Source organism: Plasmodium gaboni, chromosome 6 (genome assembly GCF_001602025.1).
Source record: "Plasmodium gaboni strain SY75 chromosome 6, whole genome shotgun sequence".
NCBI lineage: Eukaryota > Apicomplexa > Aconoidasida > Haemosporida > Plasmodiidae > Plasmodium > Plasmodium gaboni.
In genome coordinates this window covers 1,113,380-1,131,857 of record NC_031486.1, presented here as the reverse complement: position 1 = coordinate 1,131,857, position 18,478 = coordinate 1,113,380, and the positions used below count along the sequence as shown (strand labels likewise).

The window sequence follows — 18,478 nt, the reverse complement described above, 5'->3', positions numbered from 1 at the left end:
ATTTACCATTACATATATATATATATATATATATATAGTGAATATGTTAGTCATTCCATATTGTGCAATATTGTTTATTTTATTTATAAAAAGGATATGTTAATGAAATCCCTCTTATATAACATTTTCTAGAATGATGTTTTAAATAGAACTTTTGTTGGATATGAACAAAATTATATGCATTAATTTTTTTAATTATTAATCCCTATATATATAAATATATAAATTAATAACATTGAATTATAATAATGTGTTACATTAACCTTTTCATTAAAATATATAAATAGATGATACTAAAAAAATTGTATATATAACAAAATATATATAACTCTTATATTTTAACCTTTGTTCATATATCACATAAAGTTTATTAAACGTAAAAAAGAAAGAAAAGTTTTCATTTGTTTTCAATATAGAATAATTAAAGACATATAATTTTATTTTATAAAATAAAATGTAAGCTTTTTTATATTTTTTTTTTTACAACTATTTATATCTAACAAATGTGTATAATATAATTACAAAATGGATAATTAAATAAAATTAAAAATTAATAATTATAAATTTCCAAAATTATTCTTTTTATAAATAATATATGTACAACATATATATATATATATATATATATATATAGATATGTATATATTTCATTTTTTTCGTTATATAAAAACAAACAAAACAATATAATAAATATATGTATAATATACAACTTAATTCTTCATATATGTTGCTGTGTTTGTTGTCTCCTTTATTTTCCATATTCATATTTACTAAAAAATGTGGAGAATTAAATTATGCTCTTCTGCATTCACTACACAATTGTTGTCATCATTATAATACCAGGTTGATGAAAGGATTTTTGATTTTTCATCACTTTGAAATGTATACACAGGTAAATTATTTAATCTAATATCATATATATTAGTAAAACCATCGTGTGATGATGACAAGAAATATATTTCATTTTTGTTTGTTTTAAGACTAGTTATTATTTTATCATGCATATGATATTTATTTTCATTTAATGACAAAACAGGTTTCTCATTAGTACTCCTAACATCAAATAATTTAATCATAGAATGTTCATCAGCAGTAATAAACAAATCTTTATTCAATATATCACTACATATAATAGATTTATTATATGAATAAGAACAAGATACATATGATGATGTTAAATCATAGATTTTTATATTTTTATCGAGTCCAGTACATACAAATTTTATATTATCAAAAAATTTTAATGATGTTATCATATCAGAATCATTATGTATACATTTTTTTGGAAAAACAACAGATTTTTTTTTTCGTTTATTAGTATTAGATTCATTTGTTAAATCATTTAATAATTCATTTATAATATAATTATTATCAAATATATTAATTTTATTATCATTTCCAGCACTTAATAATGTAGAATAATCTTTATTAAATGAAATACATTTAATAATATCTATATGATTACCTAAATATAATTCATTTCGTGTTATTATTTCTTTTTCTTTTTCTTCATTCAAAAATACTTTTATACTTCCATTGGATAATCCAACAACTGATTCGTTATATATTAATTCATTATGTAATTTCTTACTTTTATATATATTATATGAATATATTGGCATACTATCTATTACTTTCTTTTCATATATTTTTTTAAAATTTAACATATCATAATATAAAATGGTACCATCAAAAGTACTACAATATAGTTTATTACCAATCGTAATTAATTCAAATATCCATTCACAAATTGTATCAATATTCTTACTTTCCCTTTTTCTTAAAGGTATACTATATTCAATTTCTATAACATTTTCTGATAGTATATTATTATCACGTAAAAATTCTTCTATAGTTGTTCTTAATATCTTTTTATTTATTAAAAATTCAAAGGACACATTATCCTCAATATCTAATAATTTCTTTATCATTCTTGATAAATCTATTCTTTTAAATGTAACAGGAACTGTATAAGTACTACTATCGATTTTATATTTTTCATTCTCTATATTTGTAAAAAAACATATCTGAATTTCTTTCTCACAATTATCACTTAGATTATTATCAACATCATCATCCTCATCTTCAAAATTATTTTCGTCATCATCTATAAAATCCTCATCCTCAAAGGATTCATCATCATTATCATTATTATTATTATCATAATCGTAATCATAATCATCATCCTCATTGTCAATATCAATTTCTTCAACCATTTCTTCATCTGAAGAAGAAATATCATTCTTCATTTTATTAGATACAGAATTTTTTTTTTTCTTTCCCTTATTTTTTTGATTCATTCTGAAATTCTTTTTTTTTTTTTTTTTTTTTTCCTATATTAACAAAATGAAGGAACTATATATATAATATAATTTGTGTTACATATGAGTTTTTATCTAATAAAAAAAAAAAAAAAAGCAAAATGGATTATATACTTAAATATAAAACATATAATATATAAATATTGTATATATTTATATGTATATAATCCTTTTTATGATATTTCTTCAAAATGTTGTAATATATAAATATTGTATATATTTATATGTATATAATCCTTTTTATGATATTTCTTCAAAATGTTGTAAATTTATATATTTATAATTCTTAATTAATTAATTTTCTTAGTACATAAAATTAATTTTTAAAAACATTAAAAAATAAACAACGTTGTGTTTATTATTATTTTCTTTATTCTCTTTTTAATAATTCCACATATATGTTTTTAAATATATAATTTATTCTTTTATATCATAATATTAAAATCACGACATATGGTAAAGCAACAACAAGAATGTATAAATATTATATATATATATATTTTTATTTTTTATTTTCTCTTTAATTATAGTAATATTTAACCTTTTTGAAAACACCAAAAAAATAGTTATATATATATATATATAATAGTAATATATAAAAGTTTATATTTTAATATATTATTCTTTATATAATTATAGAAATATTAAAAAATTAAAATTACAAAAAAAAAAAAAAAAAATTTATTTTCTATTTTTTTTACAAATTTTAAAGATATAAAAATATATATATTAAAAAACAGAGAAATTATTCACTAACATCTATATAAATTTTTAAATGAATCTACAAATGAACTATATATTTTTCTTATTTATAAAGAACAAAATAATGTTTATCTTTCATTTATAAATTTTTTTTATTTACTTAAAATATTATATTATATAAAAGTCATTATATTTTCCATATATACTCCTTTAAAAATTCATATCTTAATTTTCCAACAATATTTATATGTATATAAAACTGAGAAGACCATGTTATAAATATTTTTAATATTATAAAAATAAAGAGTTATGTTTTATTTCGATACACCTATGTTATACGTATTTTTTTTTTTTTTTTTTTTTTCATAAAATACGATAATATAAATTTGTGAATTCTGACAACGAATTAATAGTATTCGTTTATATGTAAAAATAAACTTTAGCATACTTTAAATTATTATACGAAAAAGAAGAATGATAAATACCATATGATATATATATATATATATATATATAATGCATATATTTATGTTGCTCGTATAGGAAACAATTATATAGTAGATACTTCTTCATAAAAATGAAACAAATTTATTGATAAAGTTCATTTCGGAAATATAAATTTTTTCACCCATTTAAATTTATAATATATATATATATATATATATCATATGTATTATGAAAAAGTTTTTCGATTAAAAATACAGTCTAAATGTTTCACATTTTAAATATAAACAAATTACAACATGCATACAATAAATATTTTGTTAATAGAAAAATGAAGGAAAAGAAATTGAGCACTTCAAATAAATTTATACAAATAAATTTTTTATGGTTCAAGAACATTTATGGTATTTTTTCACTTTAAATGCTATTATTTTATTTTTTATATATAAGAATAAAAAAAAGAAGGAAAAAAAAAAAAAAAATGGTATAATTTTTTTATTCGTATGTAAATTATAAAAGGCATTTAAATGGTTTAATAATCATTTTAAAACATACATACATATATATATATATATATATATATTATATTTTTAAGTGTATGTATATATTTTTTGCTTATTTTTTTTATTTTTATATTATATTCATGCAAAATAGTAATAATTCTCATATACTTGTTTTTAACTGTAAGTATAAAAACATGAATGAATAAAAAAAAGAAATCTTTTAATTGAAAAGAAAATGTAAAAAATATATTATATGCTGAAGTGTATTTTTATTGATATTCACATTTATATTTTTTTTTTGTTTGTGTTACCAAAATATATTATATATAGCATGTTAAATAATTTAATATAAAATAAAGTATTCCTTGTCCATTTTTTGCATAATGAAAATATATATATATATATATATATATATATTGGAATATTTTTTTCTTTTATAAATTTATAGCATTATTTACTTTTCTCTTACAATAAAAAAAGAAGAAAAATATAAGATTTATTTTTATTATCCTATTTGATTTTATCACATTATATATATATATATATATATATATATATATATATATATACATAATATTATATGTGTATGTATTTATATATGTGTATTTTATTTAAATTTTTTTTTTTTTTTTTTTTTTTTATTAAGTATAATTAACTAGCTAATTATCAGCAAATTATTTTTTTTTTTTAATTTTTTTTTTTTTATTAACAAGTAAATATATATATGTATTTATTATGTATATCTCCTTTTACATTTCATACACATTTATGCATAAAAATCCACAATATTTGTTTTATATAATATGTTGCAATAATTAAATGTATACTCAATTTAAATGAAAGAATATATCAACCTATTTATTAGAACTAAAAGTAGTTTGTCTTTTTATTTAGTCAAATATTTGTATTTCTTAATATATATATATATATTACATTATAAATTCTTAAGAGACCATTTAATAAATTAATATATTATGTCTGTTAAAAAAAAAATACATATAAAAATACATATTAAACATGTTTAAATGAAAAAAAAAATTCGTTTACATATAAATAAATAAATATAAATATAATATATATATATATATATATATATGTATTTATAAACACCCTTGCGTGTGTGTATGTGTATGTATATTTTTGTGTGTGTGCTATTTTTTTACTTCCTTCACCTTAACTTTTTTTTATAAATGTTTATTTAAAATAAAAATCTTGAAATGAATAAAAGAACAGTGAAAAGGTTTCTTTTTTCATTTATTGTTTATGGAATATTTTTTTCGTTACATCCTATATTAATGATCAGCACCATTGTAGATGTATCTTTAATTGGTGATGAACTTTTTGATAATGTTTTCAAAGCAGACATTCCATATATGGGAAATCATTTGACATTCAATGAGAATAATAAATCAAATAAACGAAAAAAGAGAAATAATGATGTTATGGTAGATGATATATTTTTACTAACAAGTATGTTATCACAAATTCTACCATCCAGTTTTTCTATATATCCCTTGAATTTAACAAATGAAACCTTAACAACTAATAATAATGACTTCAATAATTTTCTTGATTTGATAAATATATATGATGCTGATATAAATCAAACAATAACTAATCATTTAAATAAAATTCAACCAATAAAAGGATGTGAAAATGATATTAAAAATAATAATTGTGATAAAGATGTATTAACGTGTATTACATTAAAAAAAAATAAATTATCAGAAAGTTGTAAAAAATCTTTGAGTAACTCATTATTATATTCTTGTATTGATGATATCCTTAATTATTGTAATGACTATTCAAAATTTTCAAAAGTACATAAATGCTTAAAAACGAATTTTTATCATTTAAAAGATCAATGTTTAAATATTTTAAGCTACTATGAAGATATTATGCAAAAATTACATAAAATGAAAAGAAAACCATATGATAAACAAGAACATCTTTTTTTAGAAAAAGGAGAAAAAAAAAAAAACGATTCACAAAATGAAAATATTAAAATTGGTAATGATAATAGTAATAATAATAATAATATGTATAACTTAAAATCAGCAACTCCTATAAATAACAATAATAATACTAATCAATATAATATATTAAATCATTCTAATGAACAAAAAGTACCTACTATGGCAGAAAATTTAAGAAAAAACTATGGACATTATATATTCCCAACTATGGATTTTAACTATTTATTTGATTTTAATTCAATCAATTTTACAAATAAATATACTCTCTATGTATTCGAAATTTTATTTATTTCATTATTACTATATATTCTTATTATATATGTTAAAAAGTTCTATATCCAAGATACACCCACTTTTACTATAAATCCCCCAAAAAATAAACTAGCACAACTATAATATATACATCATAATAAATTATATGTGTTCAATATATTTTATTTTCTAGAATACTATTTATACCTTAATTTGTTAATAATGCTTTTAATAAAATTGCAACCGTTTAATATATAAAAAGACATAATGTTCTTTTATATTTAATTTTTTTCTCATATAATTTTTTACACACATTATTTGAAAAAAGGGAACATTATTCTGTTTCCTTTTCCTTTTATATAATCTTATTTTATTATTTTATTATTTTATTTTTTTTGTGTTAATATTATAAAATTATTACAATATTAGATTACCTTTTTTTTACTTTTTTTTTATATTCGCTTAATATATTTGGATAATTTTTTTTTTTTCTGTAAAAATATTTGTTTTTTTTTATTTTTATTTTATTTGTTTGTGCAATTTATTTCATATTTTAAAATTCATACTCATAAATTTAATAATAAAAAAAAAAAAAAAATTAAATTAATATTTGGTAATTATATTATCTTAAAACATTATTTCAATATTAATTTTTATGTTACTTTTTATCTTTGTATAACTCCTTGTTCCAAATGTAATCATGATATATGATCAGTTTAATATATTTTTTTTTTTCATTTATCTATTATTCCTTAGATTGAACCTTTCACAAATTGATGTTTATGAGTTTATAATTTTATGATTCTATTTTTATTTAAAAGAAGAACGTTTCGTAGTATTTTTTTTAATATATACCAGACACATATTATAACTTATTCATACATATATATATATATATATTTAAATTTGAACATATAGGAATAAGAACAAAGAAAGGAAAAAAAAAGTTATGGTATTACAATTATATATCTTAACAACCTCTGAACAATTATTTTTAAAAAATATATACACATATGTGGGTTCTCATCACCCATACATATTTATACCATATAAATCTATAATAAAATGAACACATATAAAGATTATAAATAAATGACCAAATAAATTAACATTTATATATTAACAATTAATACTAAGGATTATTATAATTCATATTATGAACTTACTCATATTTTATATTATTTATGAATGTGTAAGTATTTATACTTATATTTTTACATATAATATTTAAATAATTTTCAAGAAAAAAGAAAGAAGAAAAAAATAATTCATTTTTTTTAAATATAACATTATTATTTAATAAATTTTTCTTTTTTAGGTTTTTTTTTTTTTTTTTTTTTTATTGATTCTTCTGTTTATTTATTTTTTTTTTTTAAATTACTAAAATGTTATAAAATAATATTATAACATAAAACTACCTTTTATTAGTATTAAAAATGTTATATTATATATATATTATATATATTTATTTTATTTTTTTCAATATTTCTAGAGGTCAAAATATTATTATGTATCTAGAAATACACATATAAGTTGAATACACAATCATAGTAACTATTGAGTATATTAATATTTTATTTTATTTCATTTATTATTATATAATTTCTTTATTTTTATTATTAAATATTTTCTTGTTTTATATAAAAAAAAAAAAAAAAAAAAATGAGACTAAAAATAAATTTTGAATTTCAAATATTTATCCATTCTTAAAATTTCATGAATATATATATATATAATATATATGAATATTATGTAAGATTTATTTTTAATCTCATCATTTATATTATGTGTTAATCACACAAATATTTTATGTAATTATTCATTTTTTTTTTAAATTTATTTATTTTAAATAATAATTATAATATATATTTTAAAGTAAAACACTAAATAATTTTTAAATATATATATATTAATATTAAATTATACGAGCTTAAAAAAAAAAAAAAAAAAAAAAAAAATTAATATATAAAGTATAATCAAAATTTTATACATTCATTTTATTTACCTATTAAATATTACTTTTATTATTATAATAATATATATATATATATTAATAAAATTATATGTTTCTTATATCTTTATATATTTATACACATATATGTAATCTTGTCTTTTTAAAATATATATATATATATATATATATATATATATATATATGAAATAAAAAAAAATAGATTCATATATAAAATATATTTTAATTATTTCTTTTTTTTCTTTCAATGAAATTAAAAATATATAACATAATAAACATAATATTATTAAAATTATAATTTCATATTTTTAAAGTTTGTAGACATATAATATTATGTTTAGTTTATTTTAAAATATGTTCATAAAACTATTAGATCTTTTTATTTATGTAAAATAATAATATTATTCATATATATTGATTACATATAAAATATTAATAGAATTCACTTTTTTTTCTTTTTTTTTTTTGAAAATTTTATATATAAGCCTATTATATACAACATTACTTTGGTATTATATTAATACATATTTTTATCTGACCATTATTATATATATATATATATATATATATATATATATATATTTAATTATATGTTCGTTTATTTATTTCCTTATAATATTGTTTTATTTTAGATTAATTTTCATACCTCTTCAAAATGAACTTTTCTTTTCTAAATAAATAGTGCATTTATTATACATACATATTAATATATATATATATATATGTGTGCTATTCTTTAAATATAAACTCTTATTCTAAGTACAAAAAAAAAAAAAAAAAAATGACTACTCAAACAAGGACAAAAGGATGGGAGAAGGAATCAAAAATTAATCCAGATTATGAATATGAGAGATTGCTAAAATTAGAAAATAAGTTTCATATAAAAGCATGGATTAATAAAGGAGAGAAAGAAGGATATCTTTATAATATAGTTCCTACTACTATGAATGTAGTAGCAAAAAATTCAAATAAATCACATAAAAAAACAGGTAATAAAAATAAAACACGTTGTCTTTAAGGATACAAGAAATATATCAATATATATATATATATATATATATATATATATGTATATAATTTTTCTTATAGGTGTACACATGTATTTTGTGTCAGACAATAACAAGACGTGGAGATTAACTCTATTTTATAGACCCTACTTTTATTTAAAAACGAAGAATATACATAATTACGAACAAGTAACAAAATTTTTAAAAAAGGAACTAGATAAATATAACGTTGAAATTGATTATGTAAAAAAAGAGGATTTAAGTTTATATGATCATTTAAATAAGAAAAGAAGTTATTTAAGTAATATATTTTTTAAGTTATCATATGATACTATTGAAAATTTAATGCATGCTAGAGATTTCTTAGTCAAAATTATTGAACGAAATAAAAAACAAAATAAAAATTATAATAATTCAAATAATGATAAACATATTTTTAATAATGAAGACTTGTCTTATAGTCAATTAGAATTTTCTTATAAAAATGAATATTCTTATAATAAATATGATGATCAAAAAGAAAACACGCAAAAACAACCATTTAGTACAAATATAACAGACGAAGATGATAAAAAAAGGAAATTAAATACAAAAAATAATGATATTAATAACAACAATAATAATAATACAAGTAATAATAATAACAATAATAATAATAATAATAATATATTGAATATGAATGATATCATTGTTACTACAAAAAAACAAATTCTAAGTAGAGAAGAAATTATGAATGAAATAGTAGAAATATATGAATATGATGTAAAATATTTAACTAGAATTTGTATAGATAAAAATATCAGATGTGGATTATGGTATAAAGTAAAAAGAGAAGAAGATGAACTTTATACCGAATTAATTCAATTTGAAATTTTAAATAAAAAAGTATTAGCACCATTAAATATATTAGCATGGGATATTGAATGTTATAAAGATGAATTAAAATTTCCAGATAAAGAAAAAGATGAAATAATATTAATATCATATATGTATAATGCTCAAGGTTATTTAATTGTTAATAGAAATGTTATGAGTAAAAATATAAGAGAATTCTTATATAAACCAAATGAAGAATATTCTGGTGCAGGTACATTCAAAATTTTTAATGAAAAAAATGAATACTTTTTATTAAAAAGATTTCTTGAACATATCAGATTATTAAAAATACATATTTTTGTTACATATAATGGAGACTTTTTTGATATTCCATATTTATATAGAAGATGTGAAATTAATAATTTAAGTGTATCTAGAGAAATAGGTTTTATTATGAATAATAAACAAGAATGCTCATGTAATTTTATTTTAAATATTGATGCATATAAATGGGTTGAAAGAGATTCATATCTACCAAATGGTTCTAGAACTTTAAAAAGTGTATGTAAAATTAAATTAAAATATAACCCAACAGAAGTTGATCCTGAACTTATGGTTCCAATAGCTAAAAATAATCCTCAACATTTAGCTGTTTACAGTGTATCTGATGCTGTTGCTACTTTTTATTTATATGATAAATTTATTCATAATTTCTTATTCGCATTATCATCAATTATACCAATGAACCCTGATAATGTGTTACGACAAGGTAGTGGAACCTTATGTGAACAATTATTAATGGCAGAAGCATATAGAAAAAATATACTTTTTCCGAATAAATCCAAACCTATATATAATCAATATTTTACAGATCCAGAAAATAAAAAAAAATATTTTATTTATGATGATTCATTTGTTGGTGGTACAGTTCAAAGTCTAAAATGTGGAATTTATAGAGATGACCTTAAAGAATTTTTTAGTTTAGATGTAGATACATATAAATATCTATATAACAGTATTGATCATATTATTGATTTCTGGATTCAAAAAGATTTAAATAAAAATGCAAATATAAATGATAGTAAATATATTAATAAAAATCAAATAATAAATTTAGATCAAATTAAACAAGATATTAAAAGTAAACTAAATTTCTTTATAGAAAATCCAAATATAAATATATGTCCTAATATTTATCATTTAGATGTTGCTGCAATGTATCCTAATATTATTTTATCACATCGTTTGCAACCTAATGCTATCATCACACCAGATCATTGTTTTAATTGTTCTTATTATAAACAAAGACACTTGTGTCAAAAAAAAATGATATGGAAACGTAAATTAGAAATTTCTCCTATAGATTATGGTCATGTCTTGTCACTAAAACAAGATTTAAAAACTAGACTTTTTTTCCCTCAAAAGAGTTTTTATAAGATGCAAAACAAGGAAGAATCTGATAGTACTGAAAATGAAAACTCGGTGGAAATTAACGCAACAAAAAAGAAATCGTAATTAGAAAAATTATAAAATAATTATATTATATGAATAACATTGTACAAATATAACAATATATATATATAACAATACATAGATATATATATATATATATATTTTTTTTTTTTTTTTTTTTTTTTTTTTTCTTTTTTTGGTGCAGGTGGAATGAACTCACAGATAAACAACAACACGATGAATTAATGAAAGTCATAAAAGATTGCTCTCAAAAAGTTTTTAAGAAAACCAAAGTGTCCAAAGAAGTGGATGCGTCCAGTTTAGTGTGCCAAAGAGAAAACCCATTTTATGTTGATGCTGTTAAAACATTTCGAGACAGAAGATATGTCTATAAAAAAGGACTGAAAGAATGTGAACATGAAAAAAGGGAATTATTAAAACAATCAAAAATAGATTATATTAAGATTCAAGAATTAGATGATAAAATATTATTAAATGATTCATTACAATTAGCACATAAATGTATATTAAATAGTTTTTATGGATATGTTAAAAGAAGAAGCAGTAGATGGTATTCTGATCAAATGGGTGCTATTGTTACTTATACAGGTTCTCAAATAATTAATGGAGCATTTAATTTAATAAATAAAATTGGTATACCAATGGAATTAGATACTGATGGTATTTGGTGTATGCTTCCAAAAAATTTCCCAGAAATGTATGATGTATATATTTTGGATAAAAAAGAAATAAATAAAAAAAAATATTATGAAACAAAAAGTGAAGAAGAATTAAAAAATGACAGCAATGTAAAAAAAGTAGATTTTGAATTCCCAACAAATATTTTAAATTTTGAAATGCATAAGAAATGGACAAATGATCAATATTTAGTATATAATGAACATACTAATGATTATGAATGTATTAGTAAAAATGAAATATTTTTTGAATTAGATGGACCATGGCATGGTATGTTTTTACCTGCATCTGAAAAATCGGATGATTTATTAAAAAAAAGATATGTTGTTTTTAATAATAAATATAAAATTAGTGAACTTAAAGGTTTTGAAATTAAAAGAAGAGGAGAATTAAGAATTATTCAAAGATTCCAAAGTGAAATTTTTAATCATTTCTTAAAAGGAAAAACAAAAGAAGAATCATATTATCATGCATCATTAACAGCAAATAAATGGAAAAATTTAATAGATACTAAAGCAATAGATATAGATAATGATGATGAATTATTTGATTTAATTTTAGCTAAAAAAGTTTTAAATAAATCTGTTAAAGAACAACCAAATGCTAAAAGTTTTGGTATTACTACAGCAAAAAGATTAAGTGAATTATTAAATAATGCTAGCTATATTGAAGATAATAATGTCTCCACTCAATTTATTGTTGTATCCAAACCTATCGGTTCAGATATTACATTTAGAGCTATACCTATACAAATATTCAAAACAAATATTGATACTCAAATCCATTATTTAAGTAAATGGTTAGGTACTAAATTTCCTCCAAATGTACCTGTTAATGTTAGAGATATTATCGATTGGGATTATTATAAACAAAAATTAGAAGTTCAAATTCTTAAATTAGTTATTATTCCAGCTATTAAACAAAATATTAATAATCCAATAACATCCATATCTGTTCCAGATTGGTTAAAAAAACAAATAAATATATCAGAAGGAAAACAAAAAAAAATTACGTCCTTCTTTGTAAAAAAAAACATAAAAAAAGAAGACACAACTTCACCTTTACATACTACTGAGATGAAACTAGAAAGTGATATTCATTATTTTAAAGATTCAAATGAAACAACCAATACACCATTACATCTTATAAACAAAGAAAGTATAAAAAATAAACAACATATATCTAATCAATCTATCGAAAAAAAAAGCCCTTTTCCTATAGAAGGAGAAAATACTATAACAGATCCGACATCATCAACCTTATTAACACAATCAGAGGAAACGATGAAAAATAAAAAAAGAAAATTAATAAAACAATATCTCTTAGATAATTTTATATCGAAAAAACAAAAATTAATAATCTTATATGATAATAACCAATCAAATAATAACAATAGTAATATTATGTCTGGTGCTACAACAAATACTAGTAAACTTATCTCATCAGTAGCTTACAAAAAAATAAATTCATTTGAAAATTACGGAGAAAATAATAACAATAATAATAATATTATCATTATTGATCATGAGAAAATTAATATCAGCAATTTAAAATATAAAGACCTACATAATTTGTTTCATTCAAATTTTAAAAATTGGATGCTTATTAATAATAAAATATGGAAAAATAATAGAACACAAATTAAAAAAATACGTATTGAAGATAAAAACAAAAAAAAAAAAAATATCATATCATTTAAAGATCAAGAAGAGGAAGAAGCTAATAATGAAAAAAATAATTATGAGAAAATATCTAATTTAGATTCTAAATATTTACATACTATTCAGAATGCAATGGATATTGTATATATATATAAAAAGATAAAAAAGAAAAAGAAAAATAATAAAAAAAATTCAAATAACCAATTAAATAATAATTTAAACAATGATAAACAAACTTTATTAAAACCATATTTAAAATATTTTAAACATGAAACAGATTCTGATTCTGATTCAGATTCAAATTCAGATGATTCATCTAGTCATAAGAAAGTATTTCTAAATGAAAATTATCGTATTAATGAAAAAGTTGATAATAATGATTATTACAATGATGATGATGATGGAATTTATTATGCATTAGTTTCATTAAAAAATATGAATAAATTTTATAAAATAAAAATACAAGTATATAGACACATATATATTAATAATTATGATCAATTAAATATTAAAAGTAATAGTAAAATAACTATAAAATTAATTAGTTCAAATAATGATGATAATACAGTATTTAAATCAAAAGCATATGCTAATTGTTTTCTTCCAAGAAATATTAAAGTTTTTAATTTATATGAATTTATAATGACAGAAAAATATTTTAATCAATATATTATTAATACATTAAATGCAAATTATCATGAAAGTATTATATCAGTATATGAAACAAAAATACCTTTATATTTTGATTTCTTAAGTAGATATGGAAATTCTATTGAAATTGATTCAAATGATTATAATTATATTTTTGATGAACATAAATGTTTTAAATCTTATTGTTTTAGTAAATTCGAAAATAATAGTAAAAGTACTAAAAATGTATCAGCAAATTATTTAGATGATGTACATATTGTTTATATACATATATTTCATACACTTATAGATAATATTTGTAATCGTATTTTTATTAATGTATATGATCAATTTGATGAAAATAATCAAGATCATCTACTTGGAAATAAAATAATGTTTAGTGGTATAGGTCAAAAACAAGATAATAATTTTGATCCTTATGATACTTTTATAAAATTCTTACAACTTGATAAATATTGTAATGATATAGCATTAAATGAAAGAAATATAAATTCTACACATAATGGACAAAAAATAAATATACCAAATAGTAATATAAATGATATACATAATACTTTTGATGTTAATAATAATGTGGAATATTTAAACAATATTGAAAAAGAAAAAATAAAAAAAGATATGTTATTAAAAAATTTATTTAATAAAGAATTTTTTATTAATACAGTTGAAAAAGATCTATTATTTTTATATCATTATAGAAAATTTGATATATATTATGAAGAGAATACAAATGTATATAAAGTATTAGAATATCTTGATATATACTTAAATAAATATCGTACTAATATGATAACAGGAAAACAAAAATATATCTTTTATGTATCATCAACTATTGATAAAAAAAAATTAGGTTGGTGGGCTACCAATAAATATTTCCCATGTTATTTTTATAAATTTGATAATACTAATAAATATCAAAATGTTCCAAGAATAAATTATCAAAATCATATTTTTAATTTATCTCTAAATTTATTTTTTGAAAATTATCATAGGGTAGAAGAAGATTTAAATTTTTCAAGAATATCAAATATTCCATTATTTAATTTATTCAATGTTCAAAAAAAAAATCAAAAACATAAATTTATATATGATATATTATATGCATCTTTTATAAAAAAATATAAAGGAATATTATGGTTATCATATTTTGGTAATTATGATCTTGGAATACCATGTTTAAATATTAATAACTTTTGTGATTATGATTTAGCTAAAAAAAATAATGATATAATAAATCAAGGAATATATAGAGGATATATTGTTCATCTATTTTTTAATGAATCTTTAATATTCAATAGTGTGCGTTTGTTTACAAAATATTCAAATGTAGACAAAAATACAAATGAATATAGTAATGCTATAGCCAATACAAATACAAATATAAATAATCATCAAAATAATCATAATAATAATGAACATAATACTTTTATGCAAAATAAAAAAAATCTCAAAAGAACATTGGAAAATAATACCAACCATATGAATAAATTAAATAATAAAAGTAATCATATAAATAAAAACCATTCAATAGATCAAAAGGAACACTTGAATGATGAAGATATCTCAACAGCTGACGAGAATAATAATATGAATAGCAATAATATTAACAATAACAACAAAAACAAAAATAACAACATCAACATCAACAACAACAACAACAACAGCATCAATAGCAACAATAATAATAATAGTGTGGATGTAAATTTTTCGTCCAATAATGATAACATCATAATGCAATCATCAAACGAATTAAATCAAAAAAAAAATCTCATACAAAATAAATATGATATTAATTCAATTGTTGAAAGAAATGCTCATGTTTCTCAATTCAGTAATTTTGCCTTTAAATTATTAGGACAATCGTTAGAATATTTAATTTCAAAAATTTCTTCTTTATCTATGCTAATTACAAATAAAACATTTGAAAGCATATCAGATATATTTACTTCGTTTTATTCATGGATTTCTAATAATTCTAGTTTATTATATGATGTTGCATTATATAATAAAGTTTTAGAATGTTCTGAAATTTATCAAAATAATTTAATAAATATTATGAAAAAGAAATTTAATGCTAATATTATTTTTGCTGACTTAAGAAATCTTGTTATATCATTTAATGAGTATTCTATTATATCAGGAAGAAATATATTAAAGAATTTAATAAAATATTTTTCACATAGTGATTCAATATATGCAAATGTACCTTTCTATATTAAAAATGAATATATTGCAGCATGTCAATTTGATAAATATAATTTTATAAGATATAAAAAATATTCGGATCCAAATGAAGATAATACAGATGAAAATCTAAAAATTATTGAATACTTACCACCTATATGTGAATCTTTCTTGAGATATGTTCTTGATATAATTATATTGAATCCATTACATGATATTATACTTTCATATGATAATAATAAACAAAATGGTGTAGATTCAAATCATTCAGATCATCAAAAGGTAAATGATATAAATGATATAAATGATATATCTACATGTGAAAAAAATTATTATAATGTTATATTAAAAACTGATCAATTAACAGATAAAATTAATTTAGCACAAAGAGCTAAATTAAAATATATATTTGACAAATCATTTGATGATCTTGAAGAAGTTTGTGAATCATTTTCTTTAATCAATGAAAATGTTGATGTATTAGCATATAAAATTGAAGAAAAAATAAAAGATTTATGGTTTATGCCTGGAAATATATATAAAAAAATTAAAAAAGCAATCAAATATAAAAAATATCTAATAGATAATTATTGGCCATATGAAGATGATGAAATTGATGAAAATAATATTAATTATGCACCATTTCTATTTCCTCAAACATTAGGAAATCTAGCTAAAAGAGATAATAATTGGAGATTAGAAATTGTGAAATTTTGTATCTTCTTAATGCAAAATGATAAATTATTAAATTTAGAAAATGAAAACTCAAATGAAGCTTTCCATGAAAAAAGACATGAACTATATGAAATCGTAGGAGATAGTGAATATAATAAAAAAAATTCACTGTGGAAGAGCCCATGTCATGAATTAATCTTAAAAGATATCTTTTGTGATAATTGTTCATCTGTATATCATATGAATGTAGTAACAAGTCTAGTAGAAGCAGAAATAAGTGGAAAAGCATCATTTATTTGGTTATGCAAAAATTGTAACTTTAAATTTGATAATGAATTTATTGAATTAAAAATATTATCTTTATTACAGGAAACATTCGACGCATATAATGTAAGAAATATAAAATATATATATATATATATATATATATTATATATTACTAATATTATTATTATTATTATTACATATTTATATAATATACTTTAATTATTTATATATTTTTTTTTTTTATCCACATTTGTTTATATATATATATTAATACATGTATGTATATTCTCTTATTTTATATAGGCCCAAGATTTGGTATGTAATAATTGTAATGCAATAAAATCTTTTCACAGAAGACCCATATGTAAATGTGGTCAAATATTTACACCTCGTCTAGAAATTAATAATTGGATGCAAACATTAGAAATTGTAGAAAATTTAGCTAGCATGCTAAACATGCCATTATTAACAGATGTCTTGACATCCATGAAAACTCATCTTATATAAAACAATTTATTTTTTTTATTTCATTGTATAAATAAATACATATATATATATATATATATATATATATATATATATATATATATATGTATATATCCACAAATTTTAATTTGTTCCATTTTCCATATAATCTAAAGATGAAAGATAAATATAACTCACAATATATTTGTGTATGTGTGCACTGTGTAATTTTTTTTTTTTTTTTTTTTTTTTTTTTTTTTTTTTTTTTTTTTTTTTATATAAAAAATTAAAAAAAAAAAAAAAAAAAAAAAATATATATAAAAATATATATATATAAAATATATTTTATAAAAAAAAATTTTTTTTTTTAAAAATTTTTATAATTTAAAAAAAAAAAAAAAAATTTTTAAAACATTTTTTTATAAAATAAA

At 18.4% G+C, this 18,478-nt stretch overlaps 3 protein-coding genes across 3 annotated transcripts; 2 read left to right on the top strand and 1 right to left on the bottom strand.

Moving 5' to 3' along the window:
* Window positions 1-770: 770 nt before the first annotated feature.
* On the bottom strand, window positions 771-2,300 carry PGSY75_0630500 (microtubule-associated protein ytm1-like protein; the record flags this gene model as incomplete). Its single annotated transcript, XM_018784887.1, has 1 exon — window positions 771-2,300. The coding sequence occupies one exon, from the start codon at window positions 2,298-2,300 to the stop codon at window positions 771-773; it is 1,530 nt and encodes a 509-aa protein (XP_018642941.1).
* A 2,887-nt stretch (window positions 2,301-5,187) lies between these two features.
* PGSY75_0630400 (hypothetical protein) lies at window positions 5,188-6,342 on the top strand (the record flags this gene model as incomplete). Its single annotated transcript, XM_018784886.1, has 1 exon — window positions 5,188-6,342. The coding sequence occupies one exon, from the start codon at window positions 5,188-5,190 to the stop codon at window positions 6,340-6,342; it is 1,155 nt and encodes a 384-aa protein (XP_018642940.1).
* Window positions 6,343-8,951: 2,609 nt separating this feature from the next.
* Window positions 8,952-18,089, top strand: PGSY75_0630300 (putative DNA polymerase epsilon, catalytic subunit a; the record flags this gene model as incomplete). Its single annotated transcript, XM_018784885.1, has 4 exons — window positions 8,952-9,159; window positions 9,260-11,504; window positions 11,651-17,705; window positions 17,886-18,089. The coding sequence occupies 4 exons, from the start codon at window positions 8,952-8,954 to the stop codon at window positions 18,087-18,089; spliced, it is 8,712 nt and encodes a 2,903-aa protein (XP_018642939.1).
* Between the last annotated feature and the right edge of the window lie 389 nt (window positions 18,090-18,478).